Source organism: Erinaceus europaeus, chromosome 8 (genome assembly GCF_950295315.1).
Source record: "Erinaceus europaeus chromosome 8, mEriEur2.1, whole genome shotgun sequence".
NCBI classification, from domain to species: domain Eukaryota; kingdom Metazoa; phylum Chordata; class Mammalia; order Eulipotyphla; family Erinaceidae; genus Erinaceus; species Erinaceus europaeus.
Window position 1 is genome coordinate 38,965,447 of NC_080169.1, and position 27,071 is coordinate 38,992,517.

The window sequence follows — 27,071 nt, forward strand, 5'->3', positions numbered from 1 at the left end:
TAGGTGCATTAGAGCATGAAGCTTGCATGCCTGAAATTCCATATGTCACAGTTTGAATACTCAGAAACATTTTTTGCTGGAGTTGAGAATTACTCTAGACCTTTTCCCCCCTATTATTCTCTCCCACTTCTTTTACATTCTCACTCTCATAATAAGTAAATGATCAAAAACTTAATTTTTCATATTTTCTCAGATAGTGTCATGACTAACAACACAGTTTGGAAGTAGAGTGCTTACAACTGAATCCCAGTCTTAATATTTCCTAATTATTATCTTAGGTACATAACTTAGTTTTATTTTTTCCTATAAATATAAAATACTTGATTATAAACAACATGACTCTAATAAATTAGATTGTAAGTGAAAGAGCCTACATCACAACACTAAAATTTCTGAGTATCATTCACAGCTTCTGTAAACAACTATATTTGACCAAGGTAGATAACTTGGGAGAAATAGAAAATTTCCTAGATCTATATAACCCCCAAGAATGAAACAGGAAAAAAATAGAAAGCATGAATAGACCAATTACAACCAAAGAAATTAAAACAGCCGGGAGTCAGGCAGTAGTGCAGTGGGTTAAGCCCAGGTGACACAAAAGAGAGAGGATCAGCTCAAGGATCCCGGTTCGAGCCCCCAGCTCCTGACCTGCAGGGGGTCGCTTCACAAGCAGGTGTCTATATTTCTCTCCCCTCTCTGCATTCCCCTCCTCTCTCCATTTCTCTCTGTCCTATCCAACAACAACATCAATAACAATAATAACAACAAGGGCAACAAAAGGGAATAAAGTAAATAAATAAATATTTAAAAAAAAATTAAAACAGCCATCAAGAGTATTCCCAGCAACACAATACAGGTTCTGGTGGTTTTGCAAATGAATTATAAAAGACCATTAAGGACTAGCTAATACTAATAGCTAGTAACTAATAGCTAATAACTAATAATAGTTTTTAAGCTCTTTCATCATATCAAGTTCATGAAATAGTTGCTAGTACCTCTTGTGAAACCAACAGCACCTTGATATCAAATGCAGACAGAGGATGTGAGGGCAATCTGACTGTGGTATCTGTCACCCCATTGATCCCCAGAATTGATTTAGCTGATCTGGCTGGCTAGGCTGGTGTCTTCTTCCTCCCTCACTGCTCCATGTGAGTCCCTCTTTAAGCTGTGGGCTTGGTTGAAGAAGACAGCCATCTCCAAATAGAGAAGGAATGGTCTTTGGTTGAAGGTATAGGAGTAGTTGCACTCTCCTGCTAGAACCTCCAAACAGGCTCTCAAGTTCCATTTGTAGGAGAACATAGGGGTAGTCAAGCTTCCAAAAGCAGACAGAAACACAAAGCGGCAAAAACAATAACAAAAACTACAAATCAATATCCCCAATGAACATAGTTGTTGAACAAAATTCTATCTCTCCAGATACTGCAGTACATTAAGAAGACTATATGCCTTAACTAAATGGGATTTATCTCAGGATGCAAAGCTGGTTCAGTTTATGTAAATCAATAAGTGTGATCCACCACATCAACAAAAGGAAACCCCCCAAAAAACCCACATGATTGGGGCCGGGTGGTGATGCACCTGGTTAAGCACACACATTACAGTGTGCAAGGACCAGGGTTAGAGTCCCCAGTCTTCACTTTCAGGGGGAATGCTTTGCAAGTGGTAAAGCAGGGCTGCAGGTGTCTATCTGCCTCTCTCCCTCTCTATAGCCCCCTTCCCTCTTGATTTCTGGCTTTCTCTATCCAATACACAAAGATAATAAATACATTTTAAAAAGCATGATTATTTCAATAGATGTAAAGAAACCTGTGGCAAGATACAAAAAACCTTCACTATCAAAACATTATAAAAAGGAAAACAGATGGGAAATTCCTGGGTCTAGCTGAGTCTACAGACAGCAAACATTCAGACAGCATTATACTCAAGGGTGAGAAACTAAAAGCTGTTCCAATTAATTGGAGTACTGGGCAGTTCTGCCTACAATTATCATTATTATTTAACATATAATAATGATATTTATTAATATAATTATTTTATATATTATTATTTACATAATAATGATATTGAATTTATATAATTATTTTTAACAAAAATAGCCATAGCAACTAGGCATGAGCAAGGAATTAAAAGAATACAGATTGGAAGATGCTCAAACTGTCACTATTTGCAGACAATATGGTAGTATAAATAGAAAGCCTTAAGGAACCTAGCAGGAAACTGGGAAATTATTTAGCAATATAGTAAGGTGGCAGGTTGCAAAATTAATATACAAAACCAATATTATTTCTACATGCAAAAGTTATGTCAGAAAAAGAAATACAAGAATTGATTCCATTTCATAAAGCAGGAAAAATAATCACACATCTAGGAATAAACCTAACAAAGGAATTGAAAGACATATATACTGGAAATTACAAGTCATAGTTCAAGGAAATAGAAAAATATATAAAAGATGGAAAATTATTTCATATTCAGATATATTTTTCTGAGTGGAACATATAGTATAGGGTTATATTTCTAATAGATTGCACTTTATATTTCTAAATTATGGTTTTCCCACTTAGTATAAACACTTTGCCATTATTTTAGTATTTTAAATGTTAAAAGATACATAGAAATTGTAAAAGGTTAGGGAGCATATTCAGGTCACTATATATTCTTTTTTATCACTTGTATTTTAAAACATGGACTTGTTAACCTTTCAAAAGGTATAGAGAAGATAATTAGGTGATACTTAATTGTCTCTTTCTTTGAGGAATGTATTTCTGGACTGAAACCTATTCTTGCTGACAACACTTAACTAAAATTTCTAGAGCGACATCTTGCTTCACAATGCCAGCTCTAATTTAAGATTAAAATAATGCATCTACCTATGCTGTCATCTATAATTCATGACCACTTATAAGTGTAGCTCATTGAAATCTTACCCATGCTTTAACCTCTATCATTCCAGGAAGCAAGATTTGTTGTTCTTTCTGTTTTTACCTAAATGACAACATAGAGATTTTTAGATAGAGGCTGTTCTCAATAAACACATATTAAAGTCTAACTGAACAGCAACACTTTAATAAGAAAGCTTTCATCAAATACCTTTTTAAATTTCCTTTTTAGAATTTGAGTAGGGTAAAAGTATTTTTTATAGTGACCAGTGAAATAGGTCACTTGAGTATTGCTTCACCATATGTTTGACTCATGTTTAATCCAGGCCTCCACCACACTGAAAAACATTTTGGTGTTATGGTCTCTTTCATTCTCTCTCTCTCTCTCTGTCCCTATCTACCCATGAAATTACTAAAATTTAGCAAAATCTCTATCAAATCATGAATTAAAATTAAAATAAACAAAACAGAAAGAATTATTTTTTATATATTCTCTTCTACCAAATGTCACATATTCGGTTAAGTTATTTAACATGAGGTATTATTAAATAACATGATTATAACATTATTATTATTATTTTTATTAAATAACATGATTATAACATTAAATAACATGATTAACATTAAATAACATGATTAACATTAAATAACATGATATAACATTAAATAACATGATATAACATTAAATAACATGATATAACATTAATAACATTAAATAACATGATATAACATTAAATAACATGATTATGACATTATTATTATTAAATAACATGAGGTTATTTAACATTTAACATTAGGTTATTTATCATTGTCTTTTGACCATAAGCATCACCAAGACGTGCCAAAGTATAACCTGATAAGAATTCAATGATCTCACATCTTTTTCCTTAATCTTGACTATTCTAGTTTCACAATCTTCTTCTTCTAGCGTTTGCCCTTCTTCCATAGCCAGTCAACAGCGTCAGGTTGAAAGCTGTCAGGAGCTGCTTGTTGCTTGCTTTGAAAGTGACTGGGATCCATGTGGATTCAGTCAGCTAGGAAGGATCTTCAGTTTTCCCAATGAATGGGTACTCACGGGATGCACCACGAGAAGGTCGATCCAGTGCATCCCAATGATGGACTGGATTAGTGATCTGTTAAATTAGATTTAATTTGTTCTAGTATCACTGAGTTTTTATTTAATTTAGATATTTAGGAAGTGGTATATCTTGTTCCAAGTGCCTTAAACTTCAGTTTTGATAGTCCTTATTAGATAGACTTTATTGCATGTATGTCATTTTATAAATTCAACTAATGGATTTTAGGATTATCTTTTCTATGCTGAGGGAAAAATGATAAATTTTCCACTTTAATTTTTGGTTATATTTTTCAGTTATCAAAATACCAGTAAGTTATGCCTTTGGAACAATTTTACTGTAATTCTCTAAAGAACAATATTATATTTATTTCCTAGAAAGGATTTAGACAAGAACTCTAGAGGAAAATTGAGGGGTTAAAGAATAAGTTTGGAATTAACTTTTTAAAAATAAAATTTCATTATAAATTAATGGAAATATTTAACTCTCAAGGGATTACCTTAAAAAACAATTCTCTGTCTTGAATGGGAACCTTTCAACATGCAAATTAACACAATTATCCTAGCTGAAAACATACTTAGAAGGTATGCAATCAAAATAATAAATCAGTTAAATAAAGCAGGCATGTGCAATCACATTTGTTAAGTAAATAATTCCTAATGAGAAACTTTAAAGACTATGTTTAGCATACTTTTAAGAATCTAGCATTTCTTTCTGTTAAGTCAGCAATACTCCATTAACTTAGACTAAATTTTATACTTTAAAAACCAATTAACTAATATGTGAATGTACAGGAAATTTACAATAAGTACAGAAGTGTTGATAGTTAAGGATTAACAAAGTCTTTTATGTTAATTCTTTACTACTTAGTAGTACAAAAATGAATATATACTCACATTTGCTTGGTTACTTAATTAGTCGAGTTCAGTTTAATTTTTAATTATAGTGACTCTGAAAGGTTTTTTGTATGTGTTCAAATTCTCTTATATGTTATATTGTGTAATGCATCTTCATAAATCATGAAGCTTTGTTTCAAGAAAAATTTAGATCTTATATAGAAGATGAAATTTATAGTTTGCTGAGGTTGCAATTCTTTTCTGAAGGAATACACAAATAAGCAAAAGTAAATCCAGAGACAGAGAGAGAAAGAAAATTTCCAAATGTCAATTGAGTTATATTCATTAATGAAGGTGAAATTATTTGTCTTAATTAGTAAAAACTATGAATGCATTTTAATGTTGGCATAGTTGTTATTAGTTCACCTAGGTAAGTTCACTCTGAGACTCATTAAAATAGTACTTTTACTATCATAATACTGTGAATTATCTAAATAAAACAAAGGTCATCCTCCTAGAATTTAAGATTAGACAATCTTGAATGAATTTTATGATAAAATAGGGGTATGCTTTCAAATTTATCACTATAAATGCACTAAAATTTGGAATGGAGAAGCAAAGGAACACAGAATGCCATTTAAATGTCTAATTACTGGATTTAGGTTTAAAAGAAAACACTGCATTTTCTGTTGATGGCGAACTCTCTGGCAGATCAGAGTGGTCAGAATACTAAGACAACTGTTAACAATGCAGAAATGTTTATGAAGAGAAAAAGCAAAAATTCTCAGTCCTCAGGTATGACTCAGGAGGGTTGTTCTGCAAAGAACGTTAGTTTTGCAGAATGTGATATTGAGCCTTTGTATTTAATAATATTTTTAAATGGATAAATGCTGGGTAGTATTTAAATAAACAGGACATGTTTTTAATTTAAAAGCAAATAATTGGTATTCAAAATTAATTTTACTATTTCTAAATTAATGCACAATAATACAATATATTTGGGATTAAGCTCAATTTAAAATGTTTTAAACCTGTAGAACAAGTAACAACTTCTGTTACTTGTACTTCTGTTATTATTTTAACTATTAATTTGAGAAATACTTGCACAATATTTCTAGAAAATAAATCGTAGTATAGTATGTGCCAAAATTTCACAGGTATTCTTGACTTTTAATGATTTATCTATTTATATTCATGAGAGAGGGAGAAGGAGAGCTAGAGGGAGAGAAAGGGAGTGACAAGAACAGTGTTCAGATACGGAATATGCTTATTGTGGCTATTCAAATTGTGACCTTTGTTTGTTTGTTTTGCTAGCAGGATAATCACTGGGTTCTGGGCATATGAGTCTGTTCCTTACCACTACATCTCCTCAGCCCTAAATATGAGTGAAGAGAACTCAGAAAAACATTTTTAGAGATAGCTTTCATAAATAATCTTACAAAACTTCCTTTGAGTCATGATTTACAATAGAGAAGTAATCAAATGTTATTTGCAGAGAAGGTACATTTTCAAATTGCCACAAATTATTCTTTTCATTATTGAGAGAAGTAACATAAATTGGAATTGCTTTTGGACTTTAGCAAATAGAAGCATTGAACATAGTGATTTGAATTTGATATTGGGAATTTTGCTAATATTAATTAACATTATTGTTTCTTTTAATTGTAATACATATAATGACATTTAGTGAAAAATAATTTTTTAATTTATTTTTTATTTAAGAAAGGATAAATTAACAAAACCATAGTGTAGGAGGGGTACAACTCCACACAATTCCCACCACCCAATCTCAAGATTCCATCCTCTCCCCTGATAGCTCTATCCCTCTGGGAACATGGACCCAGGGTCATTGTGGGTTGCAGAAGGTGGGAGGTCTGGCTTCTGTAATTACTTCCCCGCTGAACATGGACGTTGACTGGAACCTGGTGGCTGAAAAGAGTTAACATACAAAGTGATTGCCACCTCTACATGCTTCGCCTCAGACTGTGTCCAGAGACTTCACGTGTGGTGTGACAACGCTTCAGCTTCATTACTCGGGTGAGACGTTTCCTTTCATAGTGTTCTCTAGTTCCATCCCAGGTGGTTCACTTTCTAACAAAGTCCCAAAACCTAGATACAGACCAGGTTCTGTGAGAGAGAGCATATGTTCCCACGTACCCATAAACTACTGCAAAATATATACCTGAAAGCAGAAGTACACTAGAGTTTGCAGTGAGTACCCCCCTAACACTTCCTCTCCACTATTCCAAGCTTTGGGTCCATGATTGCTCAACAATTTGTTTGGTTTCCTATGTTAACTCTCTTTTCAGTCACCAGGTTCCAGATGTCATCAGGATGCTGGCCAGGCTTCCCTGGACTGAAGACCCCACCAATGTGTCCTGAAGCTCTGCTTCCCCAGAGACCCACCCCATTAGGGAAAGAGAGAGGCAGACTGGGAGTATGGACCCACCAGTCAACGCCCATGTTCAGCAGGGAAGCAATTACAGAAGCCAGACCTTCCACCTTCCGCAGCCCACAATGACCCTGGGTCCATGATCCCAGAGGGATAGAGAATGGGAAAGCTATCAGGGGAGGGGGTGGGTTATGGAGATTGGGTGGTGGGAATTGTATGTAGTTGTACCCCTCCTACCCTATTTATCCTTTCTTAAATTAAATAAATAAATAAATACATGCAAAGTCAAACAAATTGTTGAGCAACCATGGACCCAAAGCTTGGAATAGTGGAGAGGAAGTGTTAGGGGGGTACTCACTGCAAACTCTAGTGTACTTCTGCTTTCAGGTATATATTTTGCACTATTTTATGGATACGTGTGAACATATGCTCTCTCTCTCACAGAACCTGATCTATATCTAGGTTTTGGGACTTTGTTAGAAAGTGAACCACCTGGGATGGAATTAGAGAATACTATGAAAGGAAAGGTTTCACCAGAGTAATGAAGCTGAAGGGTTGTCATTCGTGAAGTCTCTGGACACAGTCTGAGCTGAAGCATGTTGAGGTGGCAATCCGTGCGTTGATTAGGTTGCGATTGGCAGATGCAATATTATTTAATATGGATTGGGAGAGGCATATGGGAAAGTGGGCCCTATCCTAAGTTTCCAGGACTGGGGGAAATATAGGCTGTCTAGTGGAGGTGTGAGGTTCCTGCTGTCTTAGGGTTCAAAAAGACAATCGATAGTTAATGTTATCATCACATTATTTGGTAGTTGGGTTAACTTTCAAAAGTCCTTTTGTTAGGGTTTGCTGTATAGTACCCAGTATGTATGTAGCTTGTATGTAGCTGTGCCATTGGTTGCTTCTGATCTACTTGGTCTAGGCTTTTGAGAGAGTCCACATATCAAATACACAGCCTATATATTAAAAAAAACTCAGTCTGTGTTTTAAAAACTTCAAGACATACAATTAGTTTTTTGTTTACTTACCCCAGTGCTCTATGTGAACCTAAATTTACTCACAGTGTTTAGGATAAATACCATTTATTTCAGAAGAGATTAAGTGCAATGTAGACACTAAAATGAATTTATTTATTTATTTACTTATTTATTTATTTTTTATTTAAGAAAGGATTAATTAACAAAACATAGAGTAGGAGGGGTACAACTCCACACAATTCCCACCATCCAATCTCCATATCCCACCCCCTCCCCTGATATCTTTCCCATTCTCTATCCCTCTGGGAGCATGGACCCAGGGTCATTGTGGGTTGAGGAAGGTAGAAGGTCTGGCTTCTGTAATTGCTTCCCCGCTGAACATGGGCGTTAACTGGTCGGTCCATACTCCCAGTCTGCCTCTCTCTTTCCCTAGTGGGGTGGGTCTCTGGGGAAGCAGAGCTTCAGGACACATTGGTGGCGGCTTCAGTCCAGGGAAGCCTGGCTGGCATCCTGATGACATCTGGAACCTGGTGACTGAAAAGAGAGTTAACATACGAAGCCAAACAAATTGTTGAGCAATCATGGACCCAAAGCTTGGAATAGTGGAGAGGAAGTGTTAGGGAGGTACTCACTGCAAACTCTAGTGTACTTCTGCTTTCAGGTATATATTTTGCAGTAGTTTGTAGATACGTGTGAAGATATGCTCTGTCTCTCACAGAAACTGGTGTATATCTAGGTTTTGGGACTTTGTTAGAAAGTGAACCACTTGAGATGAAATTAGAGTATACTATGAAAGGAAAGGTCTCACCCGAGTAATGAAGCTGAAGGGTTGTCATTCCACATGTGAAGTCCCTGGACACAGTGTGAAGTGAAGCATGTTGAGGTGGCAATCATTGTTAAAATGAATTTCTTGATATAATACAGACAAAATGCTGGCACAGTAATGGAACTCAGGTTCATCAAACTTAACCTTACCTTCTACATATTGTTTCTTTATCCTGAACTTTGTTATGTGTGAATTACATGAAAATCCTAATTGTTTTCCACTTTTATTTTGATGAATCAACAGATGGTTAATAGTGATTATGATTTTGTGTGTATGTGTATGTAATGCAAAAGCAAATGAGATCCATGTTTCGCTTAGCTAATCGAAGAGAGAAACAAAGTTGAAAAATGTTTAAAATCTAAATTGAGAATGTGTTGAAACACATTTAATAGGGGCTGGTTGTGGCACATCTGGTTGAGTGCACATGTTACAGTGCATAAGCAACTGGTTCAACCCCCAGCCCCCATTTGCAAGGGGGAGGCTTCGCAAGCAGTGAAGCAGTGCTACAAGTTGTCTCCTTAACTCTCTCCCTCTATATCTCCCCTTCCATCAAGACTTCTGGCTATCTCTATCCAATAAATAAATAAGGCTAGTTGAAAAATTAAATAAAAGCAAAACTTAATATTGCTAATGTGCAAAAAAGTTATTACTAATTAAAAGGTAGAAAATTATTTCTCATATTTTTTCCTGTTAATTATTTTCTTTTGTTTGTTTCTTTGTTTATTTTGCCATCAGGCTAATCACTTAGCTTCAGTGTCTGCATGATTCCACCACTGCTGAAGATCATATATTTTTCTTTTATAAATAGAGAATGATAGATTGAGATATACAGAGAGAGGAGAAACACCATGGTACTGCTCCAGTCCACTACTCCTGAAGATTCCTCACCTCTTCTATGTGTCTATCTCCAAATAATACAAAATCATTTACCCAAAATGATACACATATTTGACATTTATTGCATTTCTATTTGTAAGAGTCAGAATTTTCCAATTACAGAGGAGTAATTAAGGAAGCTGTGGTATTCGTATGCAATGGAATACTACACAGCTGCAAGAAATAAAGAAATACTGAAATCTCTTTTGTTACAACTTGGATAGCTCTTGAAGGACTCTCATGGTATGTGAAATAAGTCAGAAGGAGAAAGAAAAGTACTAAATTAACTTTTTTGTAGGTGGGGCTTATGATACAAAGAAATGGAAAATTAAAGTGAAACTTGAATTGCACGTGGTGCAAAGCGCAAGGACCAGCATAAGGATACCGGTTCAAACCCCGGGCTCCCCACCTGCAGGGTAGTCGCTTCACAGGAATCAAAAAAAAAAAAAAAGTGAAACTTGAATTAATTAAAAACTTTAATTAGCTATGGCGTACTGAAGAAGATCCAAGGATGCTTAAAGGGGAATGCAAGAAGATATTGAAAGGAGACTAGGGACTCAATAGCCCATGAAAAATCGATGGAGGCTTTGGTGGTGTGTTGATAACTATCATGAATATAGTTAAAAAAAAAAAGTAACCTTGTCACAATAATTTTCTCTATCATCATTTCCCAAGTAAAGTGGTATAGGAAATTTGACATTTTTAGCAAATACAAATTATTTTACCTAAAATAAAGAATTTAATATCTCCAGGTCAAATAAATAGAGCTCAATCGTGTCAATCTTTACACTTGGACAGACTACCTTTCCTTTTTTTTTTTTTCCTGCCCTGAGGGTTATCACTGGGGTTTGTGCCAGCACTACAAATCCACTGCTCCCAGCAGCCATTTGTTCCCATTTTTCTCATTCTATTGTATATGAAAGGACAAAGAAAAATAGGGAGGGAGAGAATGATACACACCAACAGAAATACCTTACCATTTGTGAAGCTTCTTCCTTCAAATATGGAACATGGGCTTGAACCTCAATATCTTTTCAATTTAATCTAATTTAATTTAATTTTTTTTATAAAAAGAAAACACTGACAAAAGCCATAGGATAAGACGGGTACAACTCCACATAATTCCTGCCACCAGAACTCTGTATTCCATCCCCTTCCCTGATAGCTTCCCTATTCTTTATCCCTCTGGGAGTATGAACCCAGGGTCATTATGGGGTGCAGAAGGTGAAAGGTCTGGCTTCTGTAATTGCTTCCCCGCTGCTGAACATAGGCTTTGGCAGGTCGTTCCATACTCGCAGCCTGTCTCTCTCTTTCCCTAATGGGGCGGGGTTCTAGGGAATCAGAGCTCCAAGGCACATTGGTAGGGTTGTCTGTTCAGGGAAGTCTGGTTGGCATCATGTTATCATCTTGAACCTGGTGGCTGAAAGAAGAGTTAACATAAAGTCAAACAAATTGTTGACTAATCATAAACATAAAGGCTAGAATATTGCAGATGAAGATTTGTGTTCTCCGTTTTGAAAATAGTAGGCCTATTTTAGTTATATTCCAAAGGGCCTATGACTATACTACTTTTTTTTTCTTCTGAGCCTGACATCTTATATGCAGGTGGACCCAAGGTATTGTCTGGGAAGATGATGTCATGACTAGAAAAGGCACCAGAAAGTTGAATCAGGGAAGAGAGTAGCTCCCAAATATGGAGAAGGTGTATAAATATTAAGCCCCATCGATTTGATCTGATCTGGGGCCCATATTCATCTTAGGAGCCGATGTGACTTCTGTATCCCTGTAGATCTGAGCTCCCACAGAACCTCAATATCCTGTGGCATCAAAAGAATGTATCCTGGTCCTGGAAAAGGATGACAAAAGAAGACCTAGTGGGGGTTGTATTGTTATGTGAGAAACTGAGAAATGGATGTACAAACTATTGTATTTACTAGAAACTGTAAAACATTAACCCTCCAATAAAGGGGGGGGGGATCTATGATGGTATGAAAGAAAGTAAAAAAAAAAAAAAAGAATGCACCTGACATTATGACATTTGAATAATGACAGTTTTAAGCACCCTTCACCTTATTATTTTTTTTACCAACCTTTGTATTTCAGTCTTTCTGATGCATGCCATTCTCACAGGTATAAAGCGGCATCTCTTTGTTGTCTTTATTTGCATTTCTGTGATGATCAGTGACTTTGAGCACATTCTCATGTATTGGCCTTCTGGATCTCTTCCTCAGTGAAATTTCTGTCTATAGCCTGGCCCCATTTTCTAATGGTGTTGCTTGATTTTTTGAGTGCTTAATTTACTGAGTATTTTGGTTATTAGTCCTTTGCCTGATGTGTATTGTTTAAAATTTTTCTCTCATATTTTAGGATGTCTTTCTGTTTGGGGTGTGGTACCTTTGCTGTGCAGAAGATTTTTAGTTTGATTTAGTCCTATTGGTTTATCTTTGCTTTTATTTTCTTTGTTGTTGGATTTAAATCCTTGAAGGCTATTTTGAAACGTAGGTCATGAAGTGTCCAGCCATTGTTTTATTCTGTATATTTGATAGTTTCTGGTCTAATGTCGACATTATTGATCCACTTGGATTTGACTTTTGTGTATGGTGATAAGTGGTGGTTCATTTTCATTCCCTTGCATATTTCAATCCAATTTTCACAGAACTATTTGTTCTCTATGGCCCTTGCCTATTTTCTCTTCCAAGTCACACCCATACCTGTTACTCTTTTCAACTGTCCTTCCTCTTTTTCTTTCTTTCTCTGAGTCCTGTTGGAATTGGAGTTCAGAGCCCCCTGGTCGTCTTCTTCTATCATTTTCTCACTTCTGGAAATATGGACCAAAATCCTTTATGAGGAACAGAAAGTGGAAGGTCAATCCATACCCATATCCCATCCTGTTTCTATCTTTCCCTAGTGGGTTAGGGTTCTGGAATTGTGAGGTTTCAGGACACATTGGTGAAGTCATCTGCCCATGGAGTTCAGGATGGAATCTTCAAAGCATCTATAACTTGATGGCTAGAAACAGGTAAAATATAAAGCAGGGCAAAATCATTAATGGACAGGGATGAAATAAATAGTAACAGAGCCAATGAGAATAGGGAACTTAGGGTGGAGAACTCTAGGAAGTCCATTTTAGGTATGTTTCTAGGGGCCAATAACTATCCTAGTTTTTGCTTAAGTTTGATAAATAACATGGAGGTGAAGGAAGATGGTGTCAAAATTAAGAATAGGACTAGAAAGTTGGATTATGGCAGAGAGTAGCTCCCAAACTAGAAGAAAATCTATGAATAAAATTATTTACTCCAATCAACCTGACCCTGGGTTCATATATATTCATATTTAGCAGGGGGGCATGTGCAACTTCTGAGTCCCTGTTGGGCTGAGTTGATAGTCACAGCTGGGAACATTCTAGGCTGTTCTCACTTCAGGAACAGTCTCCCTCCTGTGGCAAGGTATGATGACCCAGCTTCCCTTCAGAAAGTGGAGCTACCCCTACCATTGCTACTTTATAGGGAGGACAAGTTCCTGGAATGGCCTATAAGAGGGCTTATGATGACATTCCTGATGGAAGTGACCACTGATGGTGGAGAGAGGAATTTATTAGAGGTCAAGACCCACCATATCTGTGTGGGAATCTAAGATTCCCTAACTAGGGCACCAGAACATGAGGTTGTCTGGTACTGACCAAAAAGGCCATAATTAAGTGAGCCAGTCTCTTGCCCCTATCCACCTTTTGTAGCTCTTACTTTATCTTACAAGCTTAAACTTTCTCCCACTTATTTAAGCATTGAGTGTCATTTGTTATATCCAAACCAGTAGCTTTATAGGGTCTGCTTTCTTTGTCCTTTCTACTGGATTGCCAAGATTATATATATATATGTGCGTGTGTTTGTATTTTTAAAGCTCCTAAGGATTTAAAAATTTAAGCCTAGTGTCAGAACTTGATCATCTTATAAATATGTAACATTAAATACTTAGGCTAAAGAAAATATATACTCCAAGCTATGGTCTAGGTAGTTAGAGAACTTTGTGTCTTAAATATATAACCCCTTCACATGTTAAATTAATTGTGATTTATGATATTTTAAATTAATTATAAAATCATATATTTTCCACCACCAAATTTCTGTATTTCCCCCACCTGGACCCCACATATAGCCACTGTAGTTTTCTGGATTTGGGTGGAGTTTTTGTTTGTTTATTTTCAAGTTCAATTCTCTAAATTGGATTTGAATCTGTGAAGGCTTTTTTGAAGCATAGGTCATGAAGTGTTCTGCCAGTGTTTTCTTTTACATCTGTTAAACTCAAAAGAATGTGACTTACTCAAAGTCTACATTACATTAAAATACCAGTTTTTATTTCATATATTTCGCATGTGGATTTTGTGATTTCAAGTCACTTAATTTAGCTTACAGATTATTAATGTCAGTTTTACCTTCAAATGCAAAAATGGCATATTTCAACTATGGTAAGCTTGTATTGTCAATAGTCCTCTGACCTACTTATTCCCACACCTATGAGAATTAATTTACATTCAATCAGATCTGTGCTATATACCTCTTGAAGCAAACATCCATTTTTCTATTAATACTTATAATCATGGCCACAATAATGAGTCATATTTGGATTAAAAAATAAACCACAGAAGTTTGAGGTAAGTTATATGAATGACAAATTGCATTAATTCTGAATGCTTATCATATTTCAAACTATCACCAAGTATTCTTTCATTCCAGTGCGGTATTTAGGTAAGGTGGTGGAAACAAGAGACTAATTCATGTGTGACACCTATTAACAATCTTCTGTCTAGCCTTTGTTCTGTATTATATTTAATTTTAAATATATTTTCATTAATGTGAGAGAGGAGCAAGAAAAAGAAGAACATTGTTCTGGCACATGTGATACCCAGGACTGAACTAAAACCTCATGCTTTTCAGTTCAACATCATAGCTACCTCCTGAGTTGTTAGTATGAGAGAAAGTGAGAAAGAGACAGAGATCAAAACACTGCTCTACCGTGCATGGAGCTCCATCTTCTCTTGCCATACTTATATTTTCATGTGGTTCTGGAGCTCAGACACAAGGCATGCATTCCATTCATTGAACCAATTTCTAGACACCTTATTTATTTATCACCAGCAAAGCCTTTATGTTTTTATTTATTCAATTATATTTTTAATTAAGCCAACATTGCCTTGTAACAGTTTATCAGTAAAAGAGATGGACATGTTGCAAAATATTTGGAAACAATGTTCTGTTTTCACTTGTTTTGAAATGACTTTCGGTAGACTAGAACAAAAGTGATATTACTAGTATAAATTAGAATGATGTAAATATTTATTTTTGCATATGCTAATGTAATACAGTCCAGGGACTGAAATATTTCTAATCATGTTTAAAAAAGAAATTGTAATATAACACCAGTGACATACTACAGAACTTTGTTAAAAGGCGTCAGTTTAGCTTACAGAGTTATAAATCCAGTTTTATTCTTTATTGAAAAAAATGACAAATTGATATTATAGTGAGATTATGTTATCAAATACAGACTGGAATACTCTCCTGATACTGGACAAACACTGAAACAAAACTGAAATATTTATTCTGAAAACAGGAGACAGTTTATCAAAGTTTATCAAAGACAATTTATCAAATATAAAGTCCAAATTATATGCAGTGCCAATAAATATTTGTCTTTGTTTATGAACAATACTAACATCACCTCTTTTTTTAAAGGAGTTGAAGAAAGACACATTTATTTTTTGTTATTTATTAGTGATTTAATAATGATTGACAAAATTTTGGGATAAGAGGGGCTCAATTCCATACAATTCCTACCACCAGAGTTCCACATTCTAATACTTCCACTGGAAGGTTTCCTATTCTTTATCTTTCTGGGATTATGGACCAAAGATCTTTATGGGGTGCAGAAGGTGGGAGGTCTGGCTTCTGTAATTGCTTCTTCGCTGGACCTTGAGAGCTTGTTTGGAGGTTCTAGCAGGGGAGCGCAACTACTCCTATACCCTTGACTGAAGACCTGTCTGTTTCTATTTGGGGAAGGCCGTCCTCTTCTACTTAGTGTGCAGCTTTGGAGGGGACACACATGGAGCGGTGAGGGAGGAAGGGGACACCTTCCTAGCCAGCCAGATCAGCTGAATCAACCCTGGTGATCAATGGGGTAACAGATGTTGCAGCCAGATCACCCTCACATCCTTCACTGGACATAGGTGTTGAAACATGCTCCCAACCTGTTTCTATCTTTCCCTAGTGAAGTAGGCCTCTGGGGAGGTGGAGGTCCACATACATTGGTGAGGTCTTCTGTCCAGGGAAGTTAGGTTGGCATCATGGTGGTAACTGTAACTTGGTGGTTGGAAAGCATTAAGCAAATTGTTTAATAATCTAAATGTCACTGAAGGTGAGAAAATAACAAATGAGATTTGAAGTCTTCATGATGGAAGAAGCTAAGAAGTCTATGTTAGCTATATTTCGATGGGCCCCTGATTTTACTAAATTTTTTCTGGTCTGGCAACTAACATGCAGATGGGCTAAAAATATTGTCTGGAAGGATGGTGTTTGAGTTGGGAATAGGACCAGAAAGCTGGATCAGGCAAAGAGTAGCTCCCAAATATGAGGAAAGTATATATATATACCATCAACTATAAACTCCACTGATCTGACCCAGGACCTACGTCTGTCTGTATTTAGCACAGGAGTCTGTGTAACCTCTGTATTCCTTTCAGTTTGAGCTCATATTCCATGGTCATAGCCAGGGGCATTCTAAGCTGCACTCATTCAGGACCAGTCTTCCTTGAGTGGCCAGCAGAGTATGTTACCCACCCTCCCTTCAGATAGTGGGACAATTTCTACCAGTGTTATTCCACATTGAGGGCAAGGTTCTGTAGAGGCCCACAAGAGGTTTTATGACTAACATCACCTCTTGATCAGAAAGGCAGTGGCCAGCAGAGAAACTACATTTGATAAAATCCTTTATTAGTATTTATGTTCTATCTTGTCTTAGATTTTTGTCTTACAATCTGGTCTTTCACATTCATATTTACAAAATTAGGAGACTTTTGATGAATATGTGAGACTAGGATATCCCTAAACAGCAACGAATAATCTGGAGACTCTTTAAATACTAATCACATGTCTAGTATGTTATATAAAATTTACTGTTTTTTAAATTATCTAATCTTCAATATAAAAGAGAATTAATAAGTCCTACTAGAATTTTTGAAGATACAGTATATGTAGTAGTAGCATATCAGTAATAAAATATCTAGTGATTTAGTAGAGTGAATTGGATGTTAATATTAATATTATGCTTGAAGATAGAGGATGATGGGGCTAATCTTCTATATAATGAAGGTCAAGGAAAATTTTGCCAAATAATATTCAGCAGAGACATAGATAAAGAAGTGTGGGGCCAGGTTGTGGTTTAACTAATTGAAGTCACATGTTACTATGTGCAAGGACTCAAGTCCAGGCCCCACTTGCAGAGGTGAAGCTTCACAAGTGGTGAAGCAGTACTGCAGTTGTCTCTCTCACTCTGTCTCTCACTTCCATTTTAGTTCCTGTCTGTATCAAATATGGATATTGATTTTTTAGTTCCATACCACAGCCACCACCAGAATTTTATATTCCCACCCTCCAACCTTCCAGAGACAACCACCATAGTTCTTTTTCCCATTAGTCCCATCATCAAAGGCCTGTGTCCCAAACCCCCAACCCCATAAATAATCACTATAGTTCTCCCATAGTCTTAGATGTAGGTTGAGTTTTTTTTTTCTTATTTGAATACTCAGTTTTTTATTCTTCAATATTTTTTATTATTATATAGAGATAGACTGAAATTGAGAGGAGAGAGGGGGATAAAAAAAGAAAGAGACAGAGAGATACCTGCATCCCTGCTTCACATTATTCATCTCATCTTATTTGGGGCTTGAAGGAATCATGTTAAGTGAGATCAGCCTGAAAGAGAAGGATGAATATGGGATGATCTCACTCATAGATGCAAGTTGAAAAACATGAACAGAAACACAAAGCAGAACTTGAGTTGGTGTATTGCACCAAAGTAAAAGACTCTGGGGTGGAGGGGAAGGTTCAGGTCCTGGAACACGATAGTAGAGGAAGACCTAGTGGGAGTTTTACTGTTATGTGGAAAACTGAGAAACGTTACACATATACAAACTATTGCATTTTAATGTTAACTATAAACCATTAATCATCCACTAAATAAATTCTAAAATAATTCAAGTAAGAGTTAATACGTCTACTTTAAAGCTCTTCCAAATGATTAAAGACATAAGAATACTCCCTTCCAGCTTTTATGAAACCAACATCACCCTGATGCCAAAAGCAGATAAGGACACAACAAGAGAAAACTTCAGGCCAGTACCTCTGATGAAGATAGATACTAAAATATTGAACAAAATTCTTGCCAACCAAATGGGCCAGTATGTTAAAAAGATTGTTCATCATGACCAAGTGGTGTTTATCTCAGGGATGCAACATTGTTATAAGACATGTAAGTCAATCATGATCCACTACATCAATAAAAGCAAGACCAAAAATCCCACAATTATATCAATAGATGCATAGAAAACCTTGAAGGGGCCATGTGGTGGCGCACCTGATTGAGTGCACATGTTACAGCATGCAAGGACCTGGGTTTAAGCTCCTGGTCCCCACCTGCAGGGGGAGAGGCTTCACGAGTGGTGAAGCAGGGCTGCAGGTATCGCTCTGTCTCTTTCTCTATCTCCCCATTCCTCTCAATTTCTGGCTGTCCCTAATAAAAATAAATATAATTTAAAAAGATTTTTTAATAAGAAAACCTTTGAAAAAATCCAATTTCATGAGAAAAACACTACAAAAATGGGAATAGATGGAACATTCCTTAACATAATGTCATCCATATATAATAGATCTACAGCCAATATCATACTCAATGGTGAACAACTGGAAGTATTCCTCTTCAGATCATGTACTAGGCAGGGCTTCCCACTATCACTATTAATATTTAACATAGTGTTGAAAGTTCTTTCCATAACAGTTAGGTAAGAGCAAGGAATAAAAGGGATATAGATTGGCAGAGAAGAAGTCATACTTTCACTACTTGCAGATAATATGATAGCGTACACAGGAAAATCTAAAGAGGGGGTCAGGTGGTAGGTAGTGCTGCGAGTTAAGTGCATGTGGTGCAAAGTGCAAGGACTGGTGGGAGTTTTATTGTTATGTGGAAAATTTAGAAATGTTACAATGTACTAACTATTGTATTTGCTATTATAAACCATTAATCTCCCAATAAAGAATTTAAAAGAGAGATTAGTATGTTGGGGAGCAGGGCATTGGCACACCAGGCTAAGCACATGTTACGATGCACATGGGTGAGGATTTGAACCACCCACTCTCCAACTTCAGGGGAATACCTCAAGAGGTGAAGCAGGTCTGAAGGTTCTTTCTCTCTCCTTTTCTACCTCCCACTACCTTCTCAAATTTTCTTTGTCCTATCAAATAAATTTTTAAAAAAATAGAAAGATAAAAGATGGGGGTGGATGGCCACTGAGAGTGGTGAGTTCATGGGCTGGCACTGAGCCCTAGTGGAAAGTAAAAAATAAATAAATAAATAGATAAACTTAGTATGTCTTACTATGAGTGATATAAGTTGCTTACCAAAGTCTTTTTTTATTAGTATTCTCTGTATTGTTACTTAATGTCATTAATTTATTATTACCTCAATTAGAATCAGTTCTGACTACAACATTGTCTTGATTTAAAAAATGGGATGAACACAAGATTAAATACACAAAAAAAATCCTAATAGAAAGAGCAATTCAACAGTTAGGATAATAAGTATTTAATTTTGAGGGAAAACTGTAATATCTGTTAGAGAAATAGAATCTCAAGAGTACTCTATCAAAGAGATTTTCTTTTCAGGAGGGTCCTTTGAAACGAAAATCAGTGGGGCTGGGCAGTGGTGCATCTGTTAGAGCTCAAAAATTCAGTACACAAGGACCTAGATTCCAGGTTCCAGCTCCCACCTGCATGGGGAGAAGTTTTATCAGCTGTGAAGCAGTACAGCAGCTGTTTATATCTATCATCTCTATATCCATTTATCTATCTATCTATCTATCTATCTACCATCTATAAATCTGTCTCTCTACATCTCTATATCCCCTTTCCCTCTTTCTAATAAAAATAAATAAAATATTTAAAATGGAATGAGAAATAGCATTCTCATTCTGTACATTCTTTATTCCTCCTTGGTGCTATATGCAAATGATTATGGGAAATTTGCCTGATATGTTACTTAAATAAAACGTATATGAATTTCAACTTTTCTTGTTACTGAGAAAATTAATCAAAAGACAAGATATTGTTTTTTTTATTGTCCCCATTTACTTAATTTGTTATCAAAGGTTTTACACACAACTTTTGCAACAACAATTTTCAATAATTTCAAGCAAAAGTAAACTTCAGAAAAATAAATTAACTTTTTTTCCCATTGAAGGAAACTGGTTTTTCATTTGATTTTTTTTAAATATATGTCAGTTAGCACTTTCTGAAGTACGGTGATACTTTGTTGACACTAGATTAATCATATTTAGAAACAATTGAATGGACACTGAATTTAATTGTATTTTTCCTTTTAGGTTAATGGAACTGAAGAAGGTAATATGATTCAGCAATTTGATAAAGGAGATTAGTTGTCACAAGTGCATGTTTAAAAATAGGTAAACACAATATATTAACAGTTTTATGTATCTATTCTATAAATATGGTTATTATTTTCTCAGAAGGCTATAATAGCTTTTTTTGGATGGCAAGGAGTGCTGGAATTGAACATTTATGGTTCAGTTATAAACTCCTAAAAGAAGGGTTTATAATGGAAACATGATGAGACATTGAATATCAGTACTGAAATAAGTACTGATATTGAGCCCTGCATTTGTTTGGAAATAGTAACAGCAGTTAGAGTTTTTCCCAAAGGTATATTTTCTTTAGCTACATGTCTAAGTATATGTAATTGCAGAAGAGCTCTTTGTGCCTGTTCGATGCTGACTGTGAACATTGTTTCCCATTACCACCATAGTCTTATTTTAGAGCTTTTAAAGTCTACTCTGCCCAATAAAGCATCTATGGAAATTATATTTTGAGATGGAAATGCTTTCTATTGATAAAGATAGAAAGGCAAACTGTTTCCTTCTTTTTAAATCAAGGCTTCTAGAGTTAACTGACCCAATACATTTGAATAATTCATTTTAGATTAAATATTATTTATTTTTCTTCATCTGGGAAAAATCAACAACAGCAGTTGATATGTTACCTAATAGTCTATAGTGTAATAAGTATGCTTAACATATTTTATGTAAGCCTGAGAAAAATCCTGAGATATATATATATAAGTTTATCTATTGTCTGTCTTCTGCCTTTTGATAAGTTATTGATTAACATGGTAAGTGGCAAGTACTTTACTTGAGTAAATGAAACCATTTTAGGAGATCAGTGAAATAGCTCACTTGGATAGTGTGCTGTTTTATCATATGCAATGCCTAGCTTTCAAACCTGCCCTCCAGACATTGAAGGAAGCTTTGTTGCTGTGATCTTTTCACTCGTTTCTCTGTCCCTCTACCTACCTGTATCTTTAAAATAAAATTAACAGTTTAGTTTTTAATATCTCTTCTTCAGAATTACACTAATTTTCAAAAATATTTTGGGCCTTTTTAGCTTTTGATGTCAAGCAAGACTGTCAATGACTAAAGTGAAAGATTGCAAGTAATTATTGCAAATGTTAAAAGAAAAATATATTTTAAAGTATGCACACTTTTTTTCTCATCAGTTAGAAACAGATTTGATTTCTTTTCTGTTCCAGATTCAATGTCACTTTATTGAGGGAATATTGACTTACAGGATTGTTGTTGTCAAGAAGTTATTTCCCCAAGATAGGTGGCAGCATATTTTACACTACATTATACTTTCCCTAATATTCCAGTTGAAATAAATTATCTCATGTATTACATGACATATTATTATATTTCAAGCATGAGATAAAAAAACAGTATAATATTTGATGTGTCTAGGCATTTCCAAGGGCTAGGAGATAGCTCACCAAGTAGAGTACAAGATGAGAGGATCTGGGTTGGAGCCCCAGCACCATACTGGAATACCACACACACGCTAGAGGAGTTCCATGAATGACAAAGTGGTGCTGTCATAGCCCTCACATCTTCTCTTTATATCCCCCCATCACTCTCTCCTCTGTATCTCCATCTCTATTTGAAGAAAAAAAAGAAAAAAAATTGCCAGGAGTGATGGAGTCATAGAGGCACAAAATTTTTAATATAAATAAATAAGCAAAAAGCCATTTTTACTTAAATTTTCAGATTGTTAATTCTAAGAGACAACTGTATCTGTCAAATTGAAGTGCTGCAGCACAGTTTGAAACTAATCACAATATTGTTGTCCTTTCCCCTTTCCCTTCTCCCATTCTCTATGCTCCAAATGCCAGATTTAATACTTACTTTGTTTTGATCTATCCAGCTTCTTTTCTCACTAGCAAGCCATGGACCAAAATATGATGCACAAGACCTTGTCGTTATTATTATTGTTATTATTATTATTATTAATTATTACCAACAGGGTGGGCCTGCACTATATGAATTCACCACTTCTGATGGCCATATTTTTCTTTCTTTCTTTCTTTTTGTTTTTGTTTATAGTGAGAAATTGAAAGGATATGGGAAGGCAGATAAAGAGAGAGAGAGAGAGAGAGAGAGACAAGGATAGAGACACCCTGCAGACCAGCTTCACTGCTATTTTGAAGAGTCCTCCTTGCAGGTGGGGAGCATGATAATGTGTGCACTCAACCAGGTGTGCTATCAGCCTGTCCCAGGCAATGTCACTCACTACTCATTTTGGTTATACTTTATATCTTATTTTTAGAGATAATTAAGAGTATCTAATTCCAATTTTATGGTTAGTTTCATTGAAATGTGCAGAATGTTACTCCAATATATTGCTTCTTTACCACTGATGTTAATAATAATTTAAGCAGTTCCAAAGAGAATGTCAATTTTTGGTGGTGATTTAGGCTCTGTATTCCTTTTTTTTTTAAATTTATTTCTTTATTGGGGAATTAATGTTTTACATTCAACAGTAAATACAATAGTTTGTACATGAATAACATTCCCCAGATTCCCATTTAACAATACACCCCCCACTATGTCATTCATCATCTTTCATGGACCTGTATTCTCCCCACCCACCCACCCACCCCAGAGTCTTTTATTTTGGTGTAATACTCCAATTCCATTTCAGGTTCGACTTGTGTTTTCTTTCCTGAACTTGTTTTTCAACTTCAGCCTGAGAGTGAGATCATCCCATATTCATCCTTCTGTTTCTGACCTATTTCACTCAACATGATTTTTCAAGGTCCATCCAAGATCGGCTGAAAACGGTGAAGTCACCATTTTTTACAGCTGAGTAGTATTCCATTGTGTATATATACCACAACTTGCTCAGCCACTCATCTGTTGTTGGACACCTGGGTTGCTTCCAGGTTTTGGCTATTACAAATTGTGCTGCCAAGAACATATGTGTACACAGATCTTTTTGGATGGATGTGTTGGGTTCCTTAGGATATATCCCCAGGAGGGGAATTGCAGGGTCATAGGATAGGTCCATTTCTAGCCTTCTGAGAGTTCTCCAGACTGTTCTCCACAGAGGTTGGACCAATGGACATTCCCACCAGCAGTGCAGGGGGGTTCCTTTGACCCCACACCCTCTCCAGCATTTGCTGCTGTTACCTTTTCTGATGTATGACATTCTCACAGGAGTGAAGTGGTATCTCATTGTTGTCTTGATTTGCATTTCTCTGACAATCAGAGACTTGGAGCATTTTTTCATGTGTTTCTCGGACTTTTGGATCTCTTCTGTGGTGAATATTCTGTCCAAGTCCTCCCCCCATTTTTGGATGGGGTTATTTGTTGTCTTGTTGTTGAGTCTGGCAAGCTCTTTATATATGTTGGTTATTAAACTCTTATCTGATGTATGGCATGTAAAGATCTTCTCCCATTCTGTGAGGGGTCTCTTGGTTTGGGTAGTTGTTTCTTTTGCTGTGAAGAAGCTTTTTAATTTGATGTAGTGCCATAGGTTTATACTTGCCTTAGTCTTCCTTGTAATTGGATTCATTTCATTGAAGATGTCTTTAAAATTTATGCGGAAAAAAGTTCTGCCAATATTTTCCTCTAAGTATCTGATAGTTTCTGGTCTAACATCCATGTCCTTGATCCACTTGGAATTTACTTTTGTATTTGGAGAAATACAGTAATTCAGTTTCAGTTTCATTCTTCTGCATGTTTCAATCCATTGTTTCCAACACCATTTGTTGAAGAGACTCTGCTTTCCCCATGTAATAGTCTGGGCCCCTTTGTCAAAGATTAGATGTCCATACGTGTGGGGCCTCATTTCTGGGCTCTCAATTCTATTCCACTGGTCAGTGTGTCTATTCATGTTCCAGTACCAAGCAGTTTTGATGACAATGGCCCTATAATACAGTTTGAGATCTGGGAGTGTGATGCCTCTGGTCCTGTTCTTTTTTCTCAAGATTGTTTTGGCAATTCTAGGTCTTTTCTGGTTCCAGATAAACATTTGTAGCATTTTTTCTATTCTCCTAAAATGTGCTTAGGATCTTGACGGGGATAGCATTAAATTTGTAGATGGCTCTGGGTAATATATTCATTTTAATGATGTTAATTCTTCCAACCCATGAACATGGAATATCTTTCCACTTCTTTGTGTCTTTTTCAATTTCTTTGAGTAGTGATTAATAATTTTCAGTATACAAGTCTTTCACTTCTTTGGTTAGGTTTACTCCTAGATATTTTATTGTTTTTGTTGCTATAGAAAAAGGAACTGATTTCTGTATTTCAATTTCTTCTAACTTAGTGTTTGTAGAGGAATGCCACTGACTTTTGAATGTTAATTTTATAGCCTGACACATTACTGTATTGCCTGATGATTTCCAAAAGCTTCTTGCTGGATTCCTTAGGTTTTTCCATGTATACTATCATGTCATCTGCAAATAAGGAGAGTTTGACTTCTTCTCTTCCAATCTGTATGCCTTTAATTCCTTGCTCCTGCCTGATTGCTATGGCAAGAACTTCCAACACTATGTTGAATAGTAATGGTGATAGTGGGCAGCCCTGTCACGTACCTGATCTGAGTGGAAATGCTTCCAATTTTCACCATTGAGTATGATGTTGGCTGTAGGTTTGCTATATATAGACTCCACTATCTTGAGGAATTTTACATCTATTCCCATTTTTTGTAGTGTTTTGATCCTAAAGGGATGTTGTATTTTGTCAAAGGCTTTCTCTGCATCTATTGATATGACCATGTGGTTTTTGGTCGTGCTTTTATTGATGTGGTGGGTCACATTGATTGATTTACGTATATTAAACCAACCTTGCATGCCTGGGATAAACCCCACTTGGTCATGATGAACAATCTTTTTGATATACTGCTGTATCCGGTTGGCTAGAATTTTGTTCAATATTTTCGCATCTATGTTCATCAGAGATATTGGTCTGTAATTTTCTTTTTTGGTTGTGTCCCTGTCTGCTTTTGGTATCAGGGTGATGTTGGCTTCATAGAAGCTGGCAGGGAGTATTCCAGTGTCTTCAATCTTCTGGAAGACTTTTAAAAGTAGAGGTATTGGTTCTTCTTTGAAAGTTTTGTAGAATTCATTTGTAAAACCATCTGGTCCAGGACTTTTATTTTTGGGAAGATTTTTGATAACTTTCAATTTCATTAGCTGTGATGGGCCTGTTCATGTTATCCACTTCCTCTTTACTTAGTTTTGGAAGTTGGTAGGTATCTAGGAAATTATTCATTTCTTCCAGGTTCTCTAGCTTGGTGGCATATAGTTGTTCATAGAAGCCTTGCATGATATGTTGAATTTCCGCAGTGTCTGTTGTGATATCTCCTCTTTCATTTACTACCTGATTTATTTGGGTCTTCTCCCTTTTTTGCTTTGTGAGTCTGGCTAAAGGCTTGTCGATTTTGTATACTCTTTCGAAGAACCAACATTTACTTTCATTGATCTTTTGTATGGTTTTCCTATTCTCAATGTTATTTATTTCTGCCCTAACTTTAGTGATTTCTGTCCTTCTGGTTGCTTTAGGATTCCTTTGTTGTTCTTCTTCTAGGTCTTTAAGATGTGCAATCAGACTGTTTATTTGTGCCTTTTCTTATTTCCTAATGTGTGCTTGTATAGCTATGAACTTCCCTCTTAGGACTGCTTTAGCTGTGTCCCAAATATTTTGATAGCTTGTGTCTTCATTTTCATTGAACTCTCGAAACATTTTGATTTCTTCCTTGATTTCCTCTTTGACCCAGAAGTTGTTAAGAAGTGTACTGTTGAGCTTCCACATTTTGGGACTGTTACTAATCTTTTGTTGATTGTTAAGTGTTAGTTTAATTCCACTGTGGTCTGAGAAGATGCTTGGGATGATTTCAGTGCTCTTGAATTGGCTGATGCTGTCTTTGTGGCCTAACATATGGTCTATCCTTGAGAATGATCCATGTGGATTTGAGTAAAATGTGTATTCCAGTTTCTTGGGATGAAAGACTCTGAAAATGTCCAATAGTTCTAGTTTATCTATCTCTTCATTTAGCTCCCTTATGTCTTTACTGATTTTCTTCCTGGATGATCTGTCAAGTTGAGATAGTGGGGTGTTGAAGTCCCCTACTATGATTGTGTTACTGTTAATATATTGCTGTAGCTCATACAAGCCAATGGCCCACAAAAAAAGGGCAGGAACAGCTATTCTCATATCTGACATGATAGGCTTTAAAATAGATAAGATTTAAAAAGATAGGAATGGACACTACTTAATGCTCAGAGGATCAGTCAATCAAGAGGACTTAACAATTATTAATATCTATGCACCCAATGAGAAGCCATCTAAATACATCAAACTTCTACTGAAAGAGCTAGGCTCTGTATTCCTATATTTGATTCATGTGGAGTTAACTTTTGTGAATGGTGAGATGCAGTGGTCTAGTTTCATTCATTTGGACGTTTAATTAATTTTCTATCATTTTTAGTGGGGTTAATGGTTCACAGTATAGCTGTTAATATAGGTGTGCAAGTCCTCATGTTCTTACAAAAGGTGTTTGTAAAACACTTACTTGGAACCCTAATCCTTTTCCTT

The 27,071-nt window shown here is 35.8% G+C and overlaps 1 protein-coding gene across 8 annotated transcripts in view; it reads left to right on the forward strand.

Moving 5' to 3' along the window:
* Window positions 1–27,071, forward strand: part of DGKB (diacylglycerol kinase beta) — a 918,246-nt gene that overhangs the window by 559,995 nt on the left and 331,180 nt on the right. The window contains exon 22 of one of the 8 annotated variants that reach the window (XM_060196160.1): window positions 20,508–20,624. The exons of the other annotated variants lie outside the window; for them this stretch is intronic. Coding sequence (XP_060052143.1) covers window positions 20,508–20,535 — 28 coding nt within the window. The 3' untranslated portion in view covers window positions 20,536–20,624. Of the gene's footprint in view, window positions 1–20,507; window positions 20,625–27,071 lie in introns of those variants that run through there. 8 annotated transcript variants of the gene reach the window in all.